We start from the raw sequence: 22,974 nt of genomic DNA, 5'->3' as shown, positions 1-22,974 counted from the left end.
CATTCTTAACGGGGTGTGGTCAGGTCCCCATCTTAGCTCCAGATGCCCGTTACATTTACCTGGGCTGCTTCTAAGCAATCCTGATGCCCCAGCCCCACCCTCAGAGACTCTCCTTCAATTGGTCTGGGGTGGGGCCTGGGCGTTGGCATTTTTCAAGTCCTCAGGCGATTGTGATGGGCAGCCAGGGTGGAGATCCATGGCCTTGACTTTGCACAGCCTCTGATGCAGCTTCGGACCCTTCATGGGAAGGGGTGCAAGTACAGAGCTTCTGCTTGGGCCTAAGTGTCTGCCTTGCTGGGGGCCAGCTACAGCTCCAGCAGCCTTAGAGGACCACCTGGCTGCACTCAAGAAGCCCAGATAAAGAGCTGTGGCTCCTATAATGTCCAGCCATGAGAGGTAGCAGCCAATGGCAGTCTGATCAGGAGTGTTTCACACATGTACGAGATGTGGTGGCCTGCTCTTGCAAGTTGTCCACGGGCACCCGAGGCTGAGTCTGTTTTCTCATCTGCTACTTGGATTCAAAGAATGCCCGTGCCTCTCTGAATTGACTACAGATGAATGAGATTTGTGTGCGGCACCCTCAGTTCCTTGGGGCAAGGCAGAATCCCCTAAAAGAAGGGCTCTAGGACAGAGTGGGAAGACTTTAACGTCTCTATGGAGCTGTGCTACCTTACGCAGCTCCCCTCAGCTCTCTGAGTTTCAGTGTCTTCCCCAGTAAAACCAGGACTCTACCTTCCAGAATGTTCTACCATGAGCATGAAATAAGATAATGTCTATAAAGTCCCTGGGGCAACACCTGGCACATAATAGAAGTTTAGTCAATTGCTTTTTCAAGAATGCCACTCCTAGCTCTGAATGTTTTAAATGTGAAGTCAAATGAGGAAACCAAGACCCCTAGTGTCCAACATAAGTAATAATTTGCTACTTATAAGCTGAAGCCACTTGATCAACCCCTGGACACCACGTCCCTCAGCAGGAGGCTCTGGCCACCTCTTCATCTCCGTATCCCAACCACACCACGCTCCATACTTTCTACAGGAGAGGGTCTTGGAAATAGCCATCTTGTTGGAGGGAGGGGTTGTGAAGAGTGTTGTCTTGAAGCTGCATTTGCATGTGGTCACAGTATTTGCATTTGAGCTGGATGCTTGCTTGGGGGCTGGGCAGGACTGTGCATTGTCTGGCACAAAGTAAATACTAACAACTGGATGCAAAATGAATGGATCAGCCTTCTCTTTTCACAGCTGACCTCTCCTGCCCAAGGGAGTCATGGAAGAAGTGAAGATTAAGAGTGTAAGAAATAGTTCTGTTTATTGATCAGAAGATGGTATAAAATTACAGCAATTTGCAGGCATTCTGGGCTTTCCGGAAGGGACATGCAGTGCTGGGCTCTAGCAGAAGATGGAGTGGAGGCATGAACCACTGGGCCTGGGCTCCTTCCTGGGTAGTTAAGGGACTTGTACTACTAGCATAGATGCTAGTGTGAGAGAATGATTGGTCTTTGCCTCTGGAAACAAGGACGTGGGCAGTTTGGGTCATCAGACAATGCCATGCTTATTAATTCAGGCCTAGCCTACATACGTGAGGTGCTGGCCCTCCCAATCAAGTCACCTTAGGTTCCTATTGTTCAGTACAAGGGACGTTCTTGCAACCAAAGAAAGGGAAACAGGCACATTGGTTTGGGAGGCCATCACGGAGTGGTGTGCATTTGGCTCAGGTCGTCTCGCTTCCAGATACACCAAGGTCTGCTGCACTTGGAAGCCGTGGGTTGGTGCACGCAAGCAGAAAAAAGTGTGCGCTACTGTGTAAGCTCAAGCAGAGGGACCTTCCATGGGGCAGCTGTGTGAGATGAGCATGCTTTCAGTTTCGTCTTGTCTCTCTCAAGAGGGAGGAGAGAGAGTTGGCAATCAGAGACTGAGCCACGTGATGCTGGGTTCCATAGAAAGTCTTCAGCAGAGAATTCTTCCGAAGTGTAAAATGTGTTTCTGTCCCGAGAGTTTGTGTGTACAATCAGAACGAGGGCAGATCAAGGTGTTGAGGTGGTGGTTAATAAGTCTCCAAGAGCCAGATGGCTGTGTCCGCAGTTATATGACATTTTGGAACAGCTGGAGGGACCTCATGATGTTGTCATCCTAGGAAGGGAGGAGGGGAAAAGGGAATGGTTAGGATTCTCTGAGGCTCCTCCCTCCCTGAGATGCTCTGGTGAGCCAACCTCCAGCATGGGTTTCCCATGCACAAAGAACTCTGCAAGGGAGTAAGGCGTGGGGACCTAGGAAATGAGCAACTCAAGGTAAGAGGCACTTTCTCTGGACTTAAGGAATTTGGAAGGAACAAATTACCTAGTGAAACACTGAGTATTGTTTCTTTTAAGAAGCTCTGGGCAATTGCATTTTATCAAGTGATTTTTCTACATCTTTTGAGATGATCATATATTTTTTTCTTTTTTGTTCTATTATATTGATTATATTACATTGATTAATTCTTGAACGTTAAACCAATCTAGCATTCCTTTAAAAAACACCAATTTTTCATGATGTATTATGCTTTTTACATATTGCTGGATTTGATTTTTCACATCTGTGTTCAGCCTGGAAATTTTTTAATCTTATAATGGCTTTGTCAAGTTTCCATATTAGAGTTATGATAACCTCATAAACCAAGTTGAGAAGTTTTCTCTCTATTCTCTGAGTTTGTAATAGATTATTATCATTTCTTCCTTAAATGTTTGGAAGAATTTACCAGCAAAGGCATCCGAGCTTGCCATTTTCTCTGTGGGAAAGTTTTAAATTGCAGATTAAAATTTTTCTTTAACAGACATAAGACTATTCAGATTTTCGGTTTCTTTTTCCGTTAGTTTTGATAAGTTGTATTTCATGGGTCAGAGAAGACAGCATTTTGAATTAAAATACAATGAAAATATGACATCAAAATTTTGGGGCTCTGAAGCAGTTCTCAGCTAAAGCAGTACTCAAAGAAAAAACTTATCTCTTTACATGTATATATTATAAAAGAAGGTTTGAAAAATCAGTGACTAAATGTCCATCTCAAAAAGCTAGGAGGAAACCTACAAAATTGAATTAAAATAAAAAAGCAGAGGGAAGGAAATAATTTAGAGCTCAAATTGATGAAATAGAAAGCAAACCTATAATAGATGCTGGGCATATGAAATCTTCAAAGTTTCTAAAACAGTGAGGTATTATTGCCTAGTGGTTAAGTATATGGGTTCTAGCGTCAGGCTGTGTAGACTCAAATCCTGGTTCTGTCACTTGCTAGCTGAGTGACCTTAGGCAAGTTACTTAATCTCTCTGTCTCAGTTTCTTTACATGAAACATAGCATAGATCATAGTATCTATTTATATAGTAAGTTGTGAAAAAGAAGCGAGTTCATTAATGAAGAGCTATAGAAGTTGCTAATGTGAGAAACTAAATTGATTAAAAACTGTTAAGCAAAGTCAAAAAAGCACACTATATACAATAGGGCATAGTATTTAAAATTAGAATGATAGAATTCGGCTTCTGTCTCTGTCACTTATTGTGCCTTCGTGACATCTCTTAACCTTGCAATGCCTCCGTTTTCTCGTCTTTAAAAGGGGTGTCATGAATACAGCTGTTCAGCCAGTTCACAATGGTTAAAATGTTGAACTATTTATAACACTGTTAGTGCATAGCTGCTGACCTCAGCATCTTCCCCTCTGGCTACCTGGTAACTGGCTTAGGACCCCTGGTCTACCCAAAGATCCATCAACTAACAGGTTAATACTAAGTTTAGCAGGGGTCCTCCAGGGCACTGCCCCAGGGCATTGGGTCAAGGTCGGTTAAGAGTGTTCAATCCTCAGTCCATCCTAGTTATTAAATAGTTTGAACATCCCCCGGGACACAGCACCTCCAGCTCTCAGGGTTATGATGAGGTTTATGTAATGTACCTGAAACTTGGTAGTTGCTCAGCATGAGTTGATAACTTCTCCCCTGCTCTCTTGCATTTGTAGTTCTTACTGGGTAGAGCTCAGAGTCACTGTCCCTTTCTGAAATAAGGTGGGGGTATAAATGCATTTTCCTAAAGGAGATGAAAGCCGTTGTTTCCAGTTTAGTCGCTGGCCGTCTCCGGGGCTGTTCTGTCCTTTAGACTAAGGACGGTGGGGTCCAGCGGAGCGGCAGAATCAGCATCACCTGGGAGAGGCTTAGAAAAGTAGCCGCTCAAGCCCCACCTGCAGACCTGTTGAATCAGAATCTGCATTTTAACCAGAGCTCCAGGGAAGTTTGTGCATTCAAGGTTTAGAAGCATCTGTCCAGGGCTTTTGTGTTAAAAATGAAGATGTCTAGACCCCATCCCAGATCTGGAGTGTCTGGGATTGAGGCGTGGAAATGCACATTTTCAGGATCTTCCCCGGCAGTTCTTACACACGCTATGGTTTGAGAATCACAGCTCTAGGTATTTTTGCAGCTACTCCCCTGTCGTCTGAGGAGTGGGTCATCCAGAGGCAGGTTGGAAGATTACCGTGTAGCCTACTTGGGAAGTCTGTAGTGTCACAGAGAGCCCTCTGGGCTTTTCCTTCCCTCCACACATCCATTCTAAGGCTGTCTGGCTTAGCCTGTGCTTGGCCAAGGCTGAGCCCAGGTCGTTCTGGGGAGTGGGGACTGTTGTTGGTGCTGGCGCCATGGCGGCTCTGACCGGAGAGGTCACAGGTGTCTTCTTCTGTCCCTTGTGCAGGTCAACAAGCCCCATATTTCCTCTCCCAGATTTACAGATATTGTGCCCTGAGCGCTCTCCTTACCTCCTGACAGGATTCAAGAAATTCATCTAAAGTCACGATCCCATCTTTATTTTTGTCCATTTTCTGAAAGGCACAAGAGGAAGCACTTTGAAGAACCTGGCAATCTGCATTCCAAAGCATATTTACTGTTTTTTTTTTTTTTTACTAAATCAACGTTGCCCTGAGAGTGAGGGTGGCCTTTCACTGGCCAGACGACTCCCCCCAGGCCCTGGTGGGAGCACGTGACCCACGAGCTTTCTTAAAATGAAAAGACGTGCTCCAGACTCTTATCACTTCATCACTGGGTTATCCTGCTGCTCCCCTCACACGTCTTCCCTGGACTTTTCTAGCCTGTCCGTCTGACAGGAAGACCCCTGGACATGAGTGTCCACTTCTGTCACTCACTGTGTGACCTTGCGTGGGTCGTTAAGCCTATGTGAGTCTGTTGTTCCCAACCGCAAAGTGAGAGGGTTAGACTAGAATAAGCGCTGGCATTCTTTGGGGCTCTGTTGCCAGGTTACTATTTTACTAATTTCCCACCACGATCTTGCCTCTCTCCTACTCATGGATTAACAGGCCTGCCCGCTCTTTACCAGAGCAAGACTAGACTCTTCAACTAAATGATCTCACTGTCCATCTCACCACAGTTTCTAACCTGATTCTCTTTCCTCTCCAGACATAAATGCCCACCAGCTACACACTTGTGCTTAATGATGTCTTTTGTTTTACTCAGGTCCCCCAAGAGTTTTTAGGGAACGTTCAGTCGGTGCTCTACCACGTCTGCTTAAGGAGACCATCTCGTCCTGGAGAACAATACTTGTCATGGGTTTCTGTTTCCTACAGTGCGTAGTCCAGGGTGGACACAAGCCACGGCTCAGAGACTCGGGGGCTGACTGGTCTACGATGAGCTTAAAGCTCACGCACAGGGTGTGTACGCTTACCTGGAAGAAGACGTCGACGTGCTGCCTGGGGGTGTCTTCTCTGAGCACAGGGTACGTGTATTTCCCCATCATGTCATAGATGGCTTTGACAATGTCCATCATCTCCTGCAGAGGGGACACGAAAGCACACAGTGTGGGAGCCGTGAGGCCAAGCTCCTCTTAGGTGACAGTTTGGGACTCTTTATTGTCTTTATGCAGGACACTGATGAACAGGGCCTTCAGCTGATGAGAGGGCGTTAGAAAGCAAGCTGAGGGGGCTGGACCTGGGACGCCCCCTCCTAGAGAGAGGGCAGCAGAAATTGTGGAGAGGTTAGGTGTGGGATGGGCTGGACATGTTTGTGTTCCGATTGTCCCACATTCCGTTTTGGGGAGACCCTCTCTCCACTCTGTAATTCCTTTGAATGGTTGGGCCTGGGTGGCTGGATTTGTACCAGGTGACTTGTCCCTGTGATCATAATTGATTGGAACAAAGGTGGACATCTGATGAAAGCCGAGCAATTCTGTGTAATACCATACATATTACTACTTTATTAAGTGATTTTGAAAATGTAATGTTGTATCACCTGGATTTTTCCATCTTATTACTCTTGCATGATTTTAAATGGCCACCAGTATTTCCGTCATATGTATTAGGAGTTACTGGAATTCATTTAACACATCTGCTATTAGTGGATGTTATGGTTTTCACATTGTGCGGACAGTTCACCACTTTTTCTTCAGCACCTGGAACACCTAATAAGCCCTCAAATATATGTTGAGCAAAGACGCGACTGAACGAATGAGAGAGAAAAAGTGGAGAGAACCTTGCAGGGTTGAGGTGAGGATTACAGTTCAGGAAGCGGGATGATACATCCAAGTTTCGACTGAGATGCCAGGACACAGTCGCTACCACAGTGAGTTTTGAGACAGACCTGTGGGTATTTCACTGGCTAGACACCACATCTATTTCGAGGCTCTAAAAGTGTCAAGCAGTGTAGATTCAGAAATTACTCGTGATGATTTCTTTAGAGATGGCTGCACCTTCCATTGCCCCCTTCCGTGGTTTTATTAGTAGGTCAAATAAGTTGTGGTCAGTACAATCCAATTGTATTCTCCTCTTCGTCAAAAATGTCCTTTTTCTCTTCTAGGTGATATGTGTAATTCTGCTGTTCCAGCTTTTAGCTTTAACGCATGGCTGTTAACCTGTTAAAATACAAGTTCCCCTGGGAAAAGTAACTCTATACGGAAATCAATCATTTATCCCCACTTTGGAATGTGCACTGAATATGTGTGACCCAGTGAGAATGAATGAATCTGCTTAATCCGTCCTTAGTGCCTGAGAAAGGGGCAGGATAAGGCAATGGGGGCGGGCAGAGGTGACCTCCTCCATTGTTCTAGGAAAACCAGCTCTCTTGGACTCAAAGCAGATCCCTCCTCATTCAGGCAATTTCATCATGACTGGGGCTGTGTTCTGTTTAATTAGATACCTCCCTGGCCTCACTTACCTCTTTGTTTATGTAGCCATCTTTATTGATATCATACAAATTAAACGTCCACCTTAGTTTCTCATGGACGGTTCCTCTCAGTAAAATCGACAAAGCAGTTACAAAGTCCTGAGAAATGGAAGAGGCACGAGTGACATTAACCACCAAGCCACAGGGTGGGGTAAAGCGCTGTCTTTGAATCTGACGCTGTGACTGCTTTTACAGAATGGAATCTCCCCAGTCCTCTGTTCCCTGAAGGACACGGCCAGACTCAGTGAGGAGCGCCCCTCACCCACTCTTTGGGAGGGAGCCCCCTCGAGGAAGAATGGGGCTCTACCTTGCTGACACCTCTAGACAGGTAAACACAGCCTCCTCTGGAACTGCCTTGTGCCACGGTGGCAATTATTGTACAAGTGTGGTGTCATCTAGTGGCCAAGAATGTGGACTCTGGAAATGCCCTCCTTCAGTTCAAATCCCTCCTTGACCACTTAATAGCTGTTTGACCTTGGGAAAGCCACTCACTCAGTCTCTCTCTGCCTTACTTTCCTCTTCTGTAACTGGTCACAAATAGTAGCACCCTACCTTGTAGGGCTATGGTAAGAATTAAATACAACAATAAAAGCAAAGCACTAAGTACAGAGCCTGCCACATGGTAAGCTCTGTGTGCGTGTGACCTATTAAACTGTTATCATTAGTCCCGTGAGGCCCACCGTTCTAGAGGCCGTTGCTGCTGCTTTTCTCTATCTTTAGGAAATGCTTACTGAATAGATGAAGGTTTCTTTGTCTTGACTGAGGGCATTTGATGATCCAACCCTTACCCCAGTACCCCACGGTTTACAGGGAGAGGCAATGGGGCCCCGGGGAGTCCCTCCAATGTCACGTACCTCAAATTTCACGGAGCCTGTCTGGGTGGTGTCGAAGGCGTGGAAGAGATAATGGGCATAGGTGCTGGCATCTGCAAGGCAGAGAAGGGAAGGCAGGTGGTGGGTGCAGGGGCTCCGTAGAGGGGAGCGAGGTCACTTTAAAACACTAAGGAAGAGGAAAGGTGGTGCTGGGGGATAGAAAGGAGAAAACCATGGAGCGGGGAAACCTGCTGGGCGAACCGGGACCCATTTGGCTCTCCTGGGGTTTAGGTGGCAAGTTCTAGCAAGAGCCAAGACAGACCCTTGCCTCTCCATCTAGCCATCCCCAGCCTGTCTGTGCGTCACTCTGGCTGGAGGGATGGCACAGTGGCTGCAGGAGATGTCGTCCTGAGCGGCAGTGCAGTGCCATGGAATGCGCACTCATTAGGAAGCTGGCAGACCCGGGCTTGGGTAGTGGCTCTGTCGCTACATCATATGACCGCAGGCATCTAAACCGCCTCTCTGATCTTCACTTTCCCATCTCTGTACAGTGAGATGTGGCAAGACATACTGTTTCCCCGAAAATAAGATCTAACTGGAAAATAAGCCCTAGCATGATTTTTCAGGAGGACAGCCCCTGAACATAAGCCTCCGTGGGTCTTTTGGAGCAAAACTTAATATAAGACCCAGTCTCATTTTCGGGGAAACACGAAAATGTCTTCACATTTTTGAAAAAGTATGTTAACCTTTTCACAGAGTCACATCATCAAAACCACCATTTGCCCGGCCACGTAGTCCAAACTCGGTAGAGAGCGGCTCGATAGAACTCAACACTCAGCAGTTCCGGGGCCTGCGTGGGACGAAGCTGCCACCCCCCCTTGAGCAGGCACCCCGGCCTTGATCCACACCTCAGAAGGCTCCTGTCTCCTGCCGAAGGGCCTGTGAGAAGCGGAGCTCAGGGGGTGTTTGGGACTCTTGAGTGTCTCCTTCCTTAGGACGCAGGGAAGGGTCCTGTAGGAAGTAGCTTCTGGGGCAGGAAGTAAGGTGGCATGTGATACATGGAAGCCACAGCAAGAGCTCCTGATATCCCAGGCTCATGGGAGCAAAGTGAGTTCCCGCAGGAGCTGGGCAGGGGACAGGACACCTGTGGGCCTGGCATGCTCGCTGACCTGGGTTCATGAGCATGGCGTTATGCTTCCTGCATCTTTTGGATTAGTTTACTTTCCTTGCCCCTGGTATCTACTAAAGTTCTTTTTCAAAATTCTAGCTTGCCTCAGCTGTTACAAGGAAAAGAACGGAGATCTCCGGGTGTGGCACAGTGGTGGCGCAACCACGACAAAGCTTGATGTCAGATGCGTATGGGATCTAATCTTGGTCTGCCATTTGCTCGCTGTGTGACTTTAAGTGAATTGCTTAGCCGCTCTGAGACAGGGATAAAAATACCTGTTTTCTAGAACTGTCATGAGACTTTATGATATTGCTTTTTCAACCTCCCCTCCTTTCCTGGAGAGAGTCCATTTTCAGAGTTCTTTTCTGCTAAAGCTTTAGCGAACTCCACATCTTGCAATAAAAGGAGGAATCTTGCTCTGCATTCTCCCCAATGTGAAGGCAGAGGCAGATAACAAGGAGCGTGAACTTGGAGAAGGAAAGGCTGCTCAACAGAGAGGGAGCTGCGCAGGACCTTTTTTGAGGTTGGACTCACCTCCGTGAGGGAAAAACTGAGCGTAGATCTGCTTGAATGTTTCTTCATTGACCACACCACTGGGGCACTCCTGTGTGAGAGGGAGACGGTCAGTGGGAGTATGTGGGGACCCGCCCCAGGAGTGGTAGGCTTGGGGCCTAGGGTTCCTCGTGATCTCCGGTGGGCAGGGACTTGTGTGTGTCCAAGGTGAGTGGCTGGGAGGCAGCCCCCCACTCCCCTTAGGACTGAAGCTGCTTTGCAAAATGCTAAGTCTATCAGAGAATGGGTCCTGGGAGGTGGAAAGAGTTTGGGCTTTGGAATGAGACCTGGATTTGGTTCCCAGCTCAGCCCCTTCTAAGTTTGGTGACTTTCAGCGAGTCAGTCTGCAGTCCTCTGTCCTTACCTGTAAAACGGGGCTAACAGGACCTTCCCAACAAGGCTATGATGAGGTGTAACATATGAAATAATGTAGTAAATTAATATATTGGCATTCAGCCTTACAATATGAGTCTCTGTGAGCTCGGTTAGCAAGAGACATAACTCCCATTGTTTCTGGGGCACCAAAAACTTTGACCTTGTGAATTGGTTATGCTAAGGTTAGAACCTGGGCGGAGTGAATTCTCCAAGGCTGTGCCATCCTGCGAAGTGTCTGGGCTGTTGGTCAGCTTCCCACCGACTGAGATTGCCTCAGCCCTGCCTTTCTAACCAGGTAATTTTGCCCTCATGTCCCTTTATAGAGTGGACCTTCCTTTCACAACTGCACATATGGAAAAGCTCCCTGATGGGTCCTGTTGGCATCTGGGAGAGCTTAGTCCCAAGTGGGAAGTCCCGCCGGGGCCATCAGAGGCCGGCGGGTCTTACGTTTTTGAAGCCTCGATACAGGACTTGCAGCTCCCTCTTGGTGAAGTTGGTCTGGGCCTCCAGCTGCTCCAGCCCCTCAGGCCGATGGCAAACCATGGTCATCTCCAGCTCATCTTCAATCTTATCTGGAACCAGAGGAGATGACATTGGAGTGGCTGGTCCCTTGTCAGACCACCGTCTGGGCTGTCAAACGGTGATCTGGGACATAGGGTCGTGGGCTGGGGTCACACTGCAGATGACCTTCCTGCCTGAAACCCCTGCCCAGTCACTTTCTGTCTCACACTCGGTCCAGCCATTACTCCAGGTGTGTCACACACCACATAGGGAGGGAGGCTCAGCGCTGGAGAGAAACGAGTTCCTAGTGGAGGTGAGGGCCAAGGTGCTAAAAGTAAGTCCAGAGGAAAACATTTCCCTTTCTCTGAATATTTCTCTGAATATTCTAGAGACACAGGTAAGTGAGAGGATTCATGCTCTCCAACAGTAAAAGGAAACAAATCTATTTTTAAACAATAGAGTAAATTCTCACCACTTGGGACAACTAGGGGAAGGCTAGTGTGATTTAGCAAAAAGTTCAAATTATAGCATGTTCAATATTAATTTAAAAATATGAATATATTGTACAGTATTGTTTTGTAATATTTACTAGATAGCCTTAAATAATAGGAAAATGACTTAAATGGGAGCGACTTTATAGAAACGAAAGCTTCCGAAGCATTTGAAGGGCTCTAAAAACAGTTGTCTTAAGTAGTAGTTTACCTGGACTATAACGCAATATAATTTTTGCACTAGTTATTTAGAAAGTGTCAGTCGATTAGAGAGAGAACTCTTTAATCTGCCCTTCTCCTATGGAAGGATCACAAAATCTAAATAAGTGGGATTTTCAACATTTTACCATCACAGAAGGATAAGGGAGTATTTTCCTCTGGGCCTTGCCAGAATGCTTTCTATAAATTTACTCCAATCAAGAATCAATTGCCACCTAACCTTTTCTAGATGCCCACTGTTGTTGTGCAGACGTTAGCTAATCCATATATCGAACAACAGTAAGTCTGGGCTGGCAAGAATAGTGAGAAATGGGCAGGCTGCTGGGAACGGACACATACTCCTCACACCCCATGACCACGGACAGTGAGGCAGGCTGAGCTTCTATGGAGAACAGGGTGAGTACGTGCATTGCATCATTTCCAGTCAGTATCAGTCTCTTTGCGACAGATTCTCTCTGTAGTTGCCACTTTTCCTTTTGATACTTTGATTTCAATAGGAAAGGAATCCGTCAGAGTGAGTTTGTATCTTGTACCTTGCCCTGAGGTGTTGGACAGTTGGGTAAGTTTTCAAGGGAGAGGCAGAAGAATTTGGTAACAATTCCTAATTGTCATCTTTCTTATGTACTGGGCAATGCATAGCACTTTATCTTTCTGGGAGTAAGGCAGATTATTCAACATAAATAAGATAATCTTTAGACAATGTAGCAAGTGGCCAATTTCCTTGTAATTCTTACAGAGCCTTTAATTGTTGTTATGTTTGTAGCTAACAAGTAGCAATTACTAAGTACAATGTTTCTATATAAATCAAAGGGCCAATTCTCAAACAACAAAAAAGCCCCAGATAAGTCTAATTCAGAATACTCATATACTGTTAACTCATTTTAAAAGAGAAATCAAATTGTTGGTTTAAATTTTCTAGCTTTAGACTTAATAGCAATTTTATTTTAAAAATGCAGATATTTAACACTGTAAAAAGAGGTAAAAGTTATATTAAAATGTAACTAAGGAAGACGTAAATGTATTTTTGTAAGAAATGATGTATTTTTGAAGGCATCTAGTATACCTTTCCAAGTTACCTTATCTAGAAGCTAAAATATATTATTTTTTTGCAATATTGTCTTATTTCTTTTAATCTGTGACTGAATTCCTCACAAGCTCAGGAAAATCTTTTTGCAGAAGTTTGAGAGAATCTGATTCAGAAACTGCGCTTGCTTACTTACCATCTCTTTTATTAAAAATGCACTAAGTAATTACTCAAATATCAAACATTAAACCCACCTCATGAAGGTAGAACTGGACTTTATTAATAAATGAGTTGTTTGCTGCATGAGTATCAGAATCAATTTCCCTATCAAAGTGATTCCGTAATATCTGAATATTTGAATGTTGACTGCCAAGCTTTTGTCTTGTTTTGCTTTTTCACCACCCTCTCATTTCGGCTGTGGTAACGTCACTTATGGAAGGAAATTCATGTCTTTGGGACGCAAGATGCTGGAAGTAGCCTGCTTGTGGGCATTAGGGGCTCAACCCAGTGTTTCTCGGCTTTTCTGTCGTATTGTGCTTTATAGTAAGACCTACATTTTGCGTCACAATCCACTGTACATCTACATATAAGCAAAAATGTTATGAACTAATACTTTCCTTCAGTTATGTGAGATGTACTCTGCTTTCAGTTTTAATCTATTCCTTTGTAAAAATGTGCTGATGGCGCCCCTCGTGTGTCATGACATGCGAATGGTAAACACTAATTTAAGTTGTCGGTACTTGTGACAACCTTCTCTGGGTGCCCATGTTTAAGCATCCCATGTTCTCATGCCAGCTCTGCCCCCCTTTCCTGGGATGCATTATAGCTCTGGCCACTGTAAAAATATTCTGAAGGAAGTTCGGAAGGGGCTGCAGAGGTTTTCCTGCCTCTCCTGTTATCCTTGGGGAGTCCCTGGGTGCTACCCAGGAGGTCCCAGGAGAAGGAGAGGGGTGGCCAAGCTCCCTGGGTGGAGGAAGAGGAAACAGAATTCACAGGTGGAGAGTCTGCTTGATAGTTTCTTTTAACGTTTGTTAAGAGTCCCTGAGGCCAAATGTTGCTTGTTGTTATTATTTTTGTTACTAAAAATAATGTTGAGCTAGTTACTAAGTCAGATTGAGTTTGGATGAGCGAGATAAAAATCAGCCTAGAGATTTCATACTATGGTGAGCACTACATACCAAGAATGAACAGAATACCTCCTGTTTGTAAAGTACTTTTAATCTGTAAAATGTTTTCCTGCAGTTATCTTAGTAAACCTTGTGTGTGGTGGGCAGTGGGTGACGACTGCCCTCTCCATTGGAATGTTAGGATGATGGGTGTCCTAACAGATATAGTTATCTAACTATGAGTACCTTAAAAAGTGACAAACTATCTGTCACAGTGGTTAAGGTGAGACAGAATAACCAACAGTGGAGGATGCTGTACAGGAAATTCCCAGGCTGACGGAGAGATTGGAGAACATGGTTCAGAATGAGTGGTCCTTCATGTTTTGGGTCACAGGCTCTTCTGAGTGTGGGATGAAAACTTTAGACCCTCACAAAAGAAAACACACTGAATCATGTCCTCTTGCTTGTACTGTCAGCGAGTTCCTGTATCTGTTAAGCACATGGAGCCCGTGTCATGGGCTTCCAGCACATGTGAGCTCTTCCAAACTCTGTCACTAAATGGCTTTGCCTGAGTCCTAGGGCACATAGCCAGTTGGTGACAGAACTGGCCCTAGAATCCAGCCAGTCCAGGGTCTCTTTTACAGATCTGGCCCCCAGTTACCCCTACAAATGGCTTCTGCTGACTTGAGCACAAACTGCAAATTGGTTTGTAGCCAGCCTTGCAGTAGTTCCCCTCCCTACAAGCTCTGGCCTCTGTACAAGTTGGATCCTCAGACGTGAGTGGTCAGAGGACGCAAGCCTTTGGCTTCCTCTCTAGGGAAGCGTCTCCTCTGTTAGGTCCCTGACCACGACCATGGCCATGAGCAGAGACCAAGGCCATGGTGTCTCCTCCTCCCTGGACTGGAAAACAGTTTCTCCACCATGGGGTCTCTGGGTTGGACTTTACTCCCACCCACCCCGTTGTGAGGTTACAAAATGCTGGACCTTAGCATGAACACAGCCCAAAGATAGGTCTGGTTTGGCCTATGAAATGTGGTTTAATTTTTTTTTTTTTTTAATGAGTTGCCAGTATTTAAAGATGAGGGATTCGAGTACAAATTTGGATTTCTGATTTTTCTTGGAAAATGGGATTCTCTGACAACTTTGCTCTCGAGTTCTCATAAGACAATAGTTGACTAGAGCCGAGCAAGGGCTGTTCCCTCTGAGCTGCCAAAGCCTCGCTCCCTTCATTTACGTCATTTATGCTACTTTCTTGGCCCCACAGACATTTCAGTTCGGAGCTCCTGATCTGCGCCTATTTACCCCCTCACCTGCCTACCTTTCTCCGACCTCGCACGGCTCAGGCTGCCCCCCTCTTCCTCTCTCATTATTTGTTTATTTAAACACATTCCACTTTGTTTCACAAAGGACTTGAAGCTGATTATATGAAATAAATATAATAAAATAATAAGAGATAAAGTAATAAGAAAAACTGCCTCAGAAAATGTGATTAGATTAAAAGGTCGGGACCACAGGGAAAAGAGAACATAGAAATTCAGGTCATTTGTTCTAAGCAGTTACTACACTTGAGCCACACATTGGCTCTGAGCTCTTACATATATTTTATTGCCCATGAGAGGAAAACGTACCAGTTTCTGAGGGGAGCAAAGCTTTCCCTATAACTTATCTCTACAGGAATGTTTCCCACTGTTTCTACATAGGAGGGGTTTGTTAACCAGGGGCATGGAAATCTGGTGAGAGAGAAGGCTAACCACAAAATATATACTTGATTAAAAAGCTCTTCCTATGAAAGTAAAGTGACCAAAGTAGTCAAGTTAGTTTAAACTTTTTTACCTCTCTGATACTGGTAATACCACCAGGCGATGTCTAGGAAAAAGTAAGAAAACATTTTACCAAATCCATTCATCAAAAAAGCAAAACACACTTTTATTCCCCATGGAGAGTCTGCTCCAAGGGTGTCCAGGTCACTGTCCAGCTCCACATACTGGAAGTGGTCTCATTGCAGAGCTGGGCTGACCTTCTTCTTGTCCTGTTCCCACCGTCAGAGCAGGTAAGAACAATGGGTCACCTTGCAGTGCCCACGACTCCCAGCAGGGGGCTCACTGAACATGCCCGCAGCCATGCAGCCATGCAGCCAGAAGAGAGATGGGATGGCATAGGGCAGAGGATGCACGGATATGAATGGGCCTTGGAAATACCCGCATGTTTGACTGGAGTGGCTTATAAGATACCCTCCGCAACAGAGGTCCCACTGCCTGCTCCTTGGTCATATGAAGCTGCTTATCTTGCAGGATTATTTGCTTACTCAACAGTTATCAATGAAGTATCTACTATGCATATATTGGTGAATGAAACTACTCTGTTCCCTGCTTTCACGGAGCTTACAATCTACAAGTCTGCTTCTCTCATCCCTTCTCAAGCTGATAACTAACAAAGATGCAGAAAAAGGAAAAGGGCTGTTGAAAAAAACTAATTAGCACATTAGGACATCTGAGCAGAGTGGATGCAGGTGAATGAAGTTCCCTGTTATTCTGAGTATCAAACATAAGACACAACATCAGACCTGGAAAATCCTCCATGGCATGGTGGATTTGGGGGAGCGGGGGATCCCAGAGAGTGAGAAACAGAGGCTCTATCTGCCGCTCTCCCTCTGGGAGTCTATTTGGGGATCAGCCTGTGTTGTGCGGGGCGTCCGGCAGGGTCTCTGCTCCCGCTCCCCACATAAGAACGCAGGACATGGTGAGGCCAAAAAGGAACACCCATGGAGCCATAGGTAGGGGAGTCATACCACTATAATCTCGCTGGCGGCTGGGTTGGAGACACAGGAAACAGGAGCCACACAATCTGCAACCTGCTGTCCGCTTTTCTGCCAACCAATCAAACCCATTTACTAGCTGCAATCTGCGCTTACTAGCTCAGCCACCATTTTCTTGCTGGCCCCCATTTTTCTGCTAGCGTAGCCACTGCACTTATATTAGTGGCCAATGGCTCACTGGTTACAGCTGAAGGCCAACTAGCCACAGCTGGTGGCCATCCAATCACAGTTGATGGCCATTTACTAGCTGAGCCAGCACCTTTCAGCGTGAGGCCGAGAGCCTGGAAACTGCACTTCTGGCTCTGTCCCCACAGCCTGGTTTTCTCCTTAGGCCAGTACTTGAACTTCCTCCTGCCCTCCAAGAACCCCTGACCAACAGCGTGTCAGGCAGCCCAGCCACCACCTTAAGTGTGTTTGACTCACTCCCCACCCACCGCCCCGATCTGTACCACCTAAAGTGGTGGTGCAGGTGGGTATCCATTGGTGTTTCTGCTCTTGTCTCCTGACATGAAGTTCATGGGAGAAAATTGTTTTGCTGGATTTAGTTGACCTCTTTGTATCACTCTGATTAAGTAGCACTTGTATTTATTTATTTTTTTCCAATAGGCTTAATTTTTAGAATAGTTTTAGATTTACAGAAAAATTGCACAGAAAATGCAGAATTCCCACACATCCCACCCTCGCAGTTTCCCGTGGTATATTTGTTGCAACTGATGAGCCAAGACCCATATATTATTTTTAATTAAAATCCGTAGTTCACATTAGAGTTCACTCTTTGGGTGGTATAGTTCTGTGCGTTTTGACAAATGTATAATGTTGTATCCATCATTACAGTATCCTACAGAATAGTTTCACTACACTAAAAATGCTTAGGTAGCATTTTTGTGGCGATATGTCTACAGATATGGATGGATCGTCTCTGGCATGCTAGAGATGGGATAGGTATCGGGAGAGAGAGGAAGACACCATGTCTGTTCATATGGAATTCTCAGACCAGTGGGGAGGCACACACACACCGAGGATTAGAAACTCAAATGCCAGTACTAGTCGATAGGTAAGTTAGATGAGTCAGGGGATGGGCATACAACCCTAGAGAGCTGTACGGGGGAGCCATTGCCCCATGAAACAGAAGCAGCTGTCATACAGTCAGTTATCATCATGTTGAATTTAGGCCCAGTGAGTCCAGATGTTTAGATTTTTCAAGAGATGCTACAATTCAAAGATGGTTTGTGTCCTGGTTCTTAGATGTTATCAGTGAGCCTAACACTTACAATACACAGCATGGGCCAAATATAATACTCCTGTTTGTGGATGTTGTGGATGCTGGTTGGGAACTCTTCATTGGCAAATCCGTCCGAGTAGCATGGCTATGGCTAAAACCCTAGGAGCTGAGAGGAGGCAGCTCTAATGCCACCTGGATGGCAGGGGAGAGGGGGGCCGAGAAGGCTTCAAGGGGAGGTCATCATTTATCTTGAAGGAAGAAGGGACAAGGCAACAGCTTATGCAAAGGCGCAGATGCCAGAAGACCTGGGAACGGGAAGCTCTCTTCCAGCACAGCTCCCTCTCACGGAGAACAACCAGGAAAAGGGAATTTAACAACCCACCTGTTTGGAGGTACTGGAGAACTACCAAGGTAGCCTGCACTATAAAAGCCAGGATTCTGGAGGGCAGGAAAACCCATTAATTACGGTGAGACAGTCAGTGCTGCTTTTCAGCACAAGGCGTACGCCGATTTCTAAGCGGCATGGGTAACGCGGTTGAGAAACTGAGCAAAAAGGGCAAAGCACGGGAGCAGGACGTCAGCAGTCTGGGAAGACAGAAACTGGATCAGGGCTGCGAAGACATTCAGGCCTTGAGGGGCCAAGCCTGGAGGGGTCACAGAGCGGTAAGCCTGACAGCCCGAGCTGCTTATTTTTCAAGGCATTTGCTAATGATTCCGAAGTGATAGAGGCCCAGAGAAACTCAGCCAAAGCCACAGTCAAAAAGTTGTAGAGCCAGACAGAGCTTTTGGCAGGCTCACGAAGACACATGGAAACTCTTCAGTACAAGACAGCCATCTTCGGATGAAAACCAAGCCCTAACTAAACCGCTGGCAAGCAGGAGGACACAGGAAAGCTCAAAGGAAAAGGATGCAAAAGATACAGGAGGCAAACACAGATCAAGAAAAGCCGGCATGGCTCTTTGAACATCAGATAAAGTACACTTTCAGGCAAGAAACTTTGCTGGAGAGAAAGAGGGCATTTTCATAAGGAAAGGGGCCCTCTGTTAGGGAGACACAACAATTCTAAATTAGTATGCACTAATAAGATAGTTTCAAAATACATATAAAGCAAAGGCTGACAAAACTACTTATAAAGACAAATCGCAAATTCACAATCACAATTGGAAATTTAAAAACATCTCTCTCAGTAACTGATAAAACTGGGAAAAATCAATAAAAGGAATAGAAGATACAGTAATGCCATTGACAAACTTGGCCTCGTTGACACATGCAGAGCTCTTCACCCAAAAAATCAGAATACCAGGCGTCCTTTTCAAGTGCACAGAGAACATTCACCAGGATTGACTATATCCTGGGTCATAAAGCCAATCTCAACAACCTTCCAAGAGTTGAAATTATTCAGAAAGTTTTATGTCCACAGTAGAATTAAGCAAGAAATCAAGAGCAAAAAGAAAATGAAAAATTCTCCAAATGTTTGGAAATCAAGCAATAGGGTTCTAATCCTAAGTCACTCATGTATCAAAGAAGAAACCTCATGGAAATTACAAAGTATTTTGAACTACATGGCATATCAAAACCTGTGGGATGCTGTTAAAACCATACCTAGAGGGAAATTTAAAAGATAAGCATGACATACTCGAGCTGCAAATTATTTAGGTGACAGTGTGCAGAAAATTGGATGCTGTGCTTACTCTTGAAATCATATTTCTAGTGTTTTCGGGGGTCCATTTTCAATGTTGCCTAAACTATGTTGATTATGTAGAGATTATATTAGTGATGGCATGCTGGCATCTGAAAATGTAATCTTTTCTCCTTCCCTTAATCATGGTTCATTGGTTTATTCTGGGTGAGGGTCATCTTTCTGATTGAGGACTTACCCCGATATAGTCGGGGTGAAGATTCGTGTTGGTGCAGAGAGAGAAACAAGTTCCGTTTGGTCCTGAAATGTAATCCTAGAGGCTGAGATTCCTACAGCCCAGGCTTGGAGGTGAGTCATAAACTCACTTCGACACACACACAGCACACACAACTCATCAGCTCTAAATGTTATAAACTTAACGATGAGTCCCGGGAGTGCTGAGCTGAGGCTTGATAAAGATTTTCTGAGTGTTCCAGACATTTTCTTTCAGTCTTCTTGGTTCAATAAAACTCAAATCATGTTTTGCTCCAAGCGTTTGTTCTCTTAATCTCTAAACCTTCCTGCCCCTTTTAAGCAAAATTGAATTGATACATTTCTCATTCATTTACACCTCAGTCCTGAAAATGTTCTGAAAGAGTCCTACCTACATATATATATATATATATATATATATATATATATATATATATATATATATATGTATGTATGTATGTATTTGAGCACTGCTACTGCCACTAGATGGGAGATTTTCCAGAGTTGAAAATTCTTCCATATACAGTGTATTTTAGTTCTCAAACCTGTTCTCCAAATGAGGGTGTGTTTGAGCGTGGCCTTCAGATCGGAGCAGTGGGTGGGGTGTGTGGGAAGGGCAGTGTCAGATGCACCTTGCAACTTCTTGCAAGAGTGGTAGGGGAGAAATTGTCAGAAATGTAATGCAATGATTTAAAGTCCACAACATCACTACACAGACTGTGACAAAAGTCACAGTTCTGTAAGTCACAGTTCTGTTGGTCGTGTGACAGTGTAACATTTACATATTTTCCACCAAGACTGCAAAAAACATACTCCTGGAAAAGAAGGGAGTCTTCTAGATCCCAGGGTTGGCAGAAAGAAGGAACCCTACTCAGTATTTCAGGACCAGCAGCAAAGGCACGTACATTAGGGATGCTTGTGTCACCTCAGCCCCAAAGCAGCATTACAGGGCAGGTAAGCCCCTGCCTGGCCGAGGCTGCAAACCAGAAACGTCAGGGTCACTGCAGCAGCTCCGCCACAGGAAGAAATCTCTAGGTGATGTTTTAAGTGGACCTCTTTGTCTGGAAAATGTGCCCTGGGACGACACTTTTGATGATTTACAGAGGTAGCTCCAGCAGTCTCCACAGCACCAGGGGGCAATTAGTGAAATGAGGCCCAAATCCTGCCACCAGCAGGCAGTCAGGTGGCCGTGGGGGGTGGGGGGAACGTCCCACTGTTTCTCCTTTGGTCTCAGCTGGACGCTCGCTGCCCTGAAGTGCCAGCACATGGAGAAAGCCAGTTAATGAACAGTGGCCACCCCATGCTGGAGACAGAGGGTCTAGAACATTCCTGCAGGAAATAAGAGGATTACATGGGTGGGATTGTGTGACTCCTCTTGACTGAGAAGCAAAAGTGACAGACAATTCATTGCAAATGAGGAGGAGAAGGGAAAGTCGTGTCCAGGGAGAAAGGATGCTTGTAGTTTTAAGCTGGGAAGATGAACTTGTAGAGAGAGACTGAGGAATCACTAAAAGGAAAAGGAAAACTGCCCCGGGAAGAGGACTTATCTCAGGTTGGCACAGAGTTTCTCATCCATGGAAACTCACTGGATCAAGGTCAGGCGAAGGTGTGAACACCTGTCTCCCAACCTGCTTTTAGAAGAGTAGCTCCCTGCTTTCGAGAAAACTCCACAAGTTGCTAGGTGATGGTTTCCAAGCGGAGGGCTTGCTTTGGTGGGCTGGTAAAAGCTCAAACCCGGGCTCTTGGGAGGGAAGCAAAGCCTGACTGATCCCATTTCCCAATTTACCTGATGTAAATATTCCCACCGTGGCCTAGTTCTGCCTGTGAACATGAAACCCCTGAGCGTGGATTTGGGAAGGGAAGTGCATGATCCCCCAGCCTGACGGGCTCCATCCTTCCCATGACTTCTAGTTTAGAATCGCTGGCGTATGTTCAACTCTCACAAATCAGTGTGTGAAAGGCCTGAAAACCAATTTCATAATGTAGGTCCAGCCCCTATAATTCAAGCAAACAAACCCTTTCTTTGTTGTGGGTGTGCAAATAGACTCTGCATCATCTAGAATAATCACAGGCAGGGAAATAATGGAGATGGGCCACATGGCTTTTGCTGGAATTCAGTGCCTGTCTTGGAGAAACGGTGGGAGGTTCCCCCCGCTGCCACCTGGAGAGCACGGGAATAGTTTTACAACCGATCTAATCATTGCATGGCCCCTGGTAGGTATAAGGTTATTAGACCAATCATACCCACCTTGGAGCTGTGAATCTAAATGACACATGTAAAGAGCTCTATGCACATAGTAGGTGCTCAAAAAATGTTATTCCCATCTGATGGTGTGTAATGACTGTGGTTGGAAGGGTCATTCTCAATGGCAGAAACCAATAATCACATCTGTTCCATACTTTCCAGGTCACAATTCTGCCTTTCCTGATGGATCTAGTACGTTAAGTGTGCTTCTCTTCAATAGAGGAAGGCTTTTCTTGTTCTGTGATTTACTCTGTCAGAGGCACCCACTTTTCAGTTCAGGTTGGACATGAATGGACTTAAGTGAATATTGTCAGTCTGTGTTAACCGCCATGGACATAAGCAAACGCAAGACTGGATGACCAAGCACCGAGCACCTCGGTCCACAGAGCGCCACGGGACACAGCAGAGTACTGTGTGTGTGGACACCGGACACACGGGGCCTGGAGCCTGGGTGCACTGACGTAATAACCGACAGTCACTGAGAAAATGTCCTGCCTGTCCTCCCCTGGAGTTATCTCATGGCTCCACGTCCTCTGCCCTTAACAACCCGGACAGTCAGCATGTGTGTTGTTTTGGTCCATTTCTTACAGGAGAAGGCAACTGGACATCACCCTCAGCTGGAACGTGAACTGCCAAATGCAAGGACCGCAGCCAGTCATCGGAGACCGGATGTCTGCCTGCCCAGCGGCAGGGACAAGACAGCCATGTGTCACCTCCAGGACTCAGCTCAGAAGCTTCTTAACTGTGCACTTAATAAATGAAGCCTCGGCAGACACACCTTGAATTATTAATGAAGTTATTCAGCCTTGATTGTTTCCTTCTTTCGGGGAAAGGTTATTCACTCAAATGCCTTTGGTTAGACTATACAATACATCACAATTGGGCCTATTTTATGGGCAACTTTATGGTGATAATAGTTCTGTCTCATTTAGAAGCAAATCAGACATTATGAACTTCGTGATTTATTAATGTATTGATTCCTATAAATGTCAACGCATCTCACATCAAGTCAGAGAGCCCGGGAGCAATCAGTGAAGGGCCAATAAAAATGGAAAATGAAACCATCATAAAAAAAGGAAATACTGCCTCTTTCAAAGCCTGCTGCCTCTCTGAATTGTTTCCGGATCTAGATAATTACCATGAAGGCACACCCGCCCCCCCATTCCCCGACCCCCAAGGAAACAGCCAGCACGAGGTTATCTGGGGAAGCTCTGGCTGCTTGTCTAACTCTGTTTGGCCTGAAATAAAGAAGAAGTGAAGAGTTGGACTTGGAGGAACCCCGAGAGCCCATGCCCAGACCCCTCATCCTGGAGAAAGCAGGAGGAAAGGGGGTGCCTCACCTCCATCAGATTCAGCCCAGTGCAACCCACC

General features: G+C 45.6%; 1 protein-coding gene across 9 annotated transcripts in view; it reads right to left on the bottom strand.

The window, feature by feature from the left end:
• Positions 1-1,289: 1,289 nt before the first annotated feature.
• KCNIP1 (potassium voltage-gated channel interacting protein 1) overlaps positions 1,290-22,974 on the bottom strand; it is a 267,824-nt gene continuing 246,139 nt past the window's right edge. For 5 of the 9 annotated variants that reach the window (XM_074313883.1, XM_019741060.2, XM_019741068.2 and 2 more), the window contains 8 exons: positions 15,264-15,296; positions 10,537-10,661; positions 9,697-9,766; positions 8,037-8,107; positions 7,174-7,281; positions 5,690-5,794; positions 4,770-4,832; positions 1,290-2,129 (listed from right to left, as the gene is read on the bottom strand). In XM_074313883.1, coding sequence (XP_074169984.1) covers positions 2,082-2,129; positions 4,770-4,832; positions 5,690-5,794; positions 7,174-7,281; positions 8,037-8,107; positions 9,697-9,766; positions 10,537-10,661; positions 15,264-15,296 — 623 coding nt within the window. In that variant the 3' untranslated portion in view covers positions 1,290-2,081. The remainder of the gene's footprint in view (positions 2,130-4,769; positions 4,833-5,689; positions 5,795-7,173; positions 7,282-8,036; positions 8,108-9,696; positions 9,767-10,536; positions 10,662-15,263; positions 15,297-22,974) is intronic. The other 4 variants (XM_074313884.1, XM_019741075.2, XM_019741080.2 and 1 more) reach the window with 1 other exon arrangement.

Source organism: Rhinolophus sinicus, linkage group LG10 (genome assembly GCF_036562045.2).
Source record: "Rhinolophus sinicus isolate RSC01 linkage group LG10, ASM3656204v1, whole genome shotgun sequence".
In the NCBI taxonomy this organism is placed as follows: Eukaryota; Metazoa; Chordata; class Mammalia; order Chiroptera; family Rhinolophidae; genus Rhinolophus; species Rhinolophus sinicus.
This window is presented reverse-complemented; position numbering and strand designations above follow the sequence as displayed.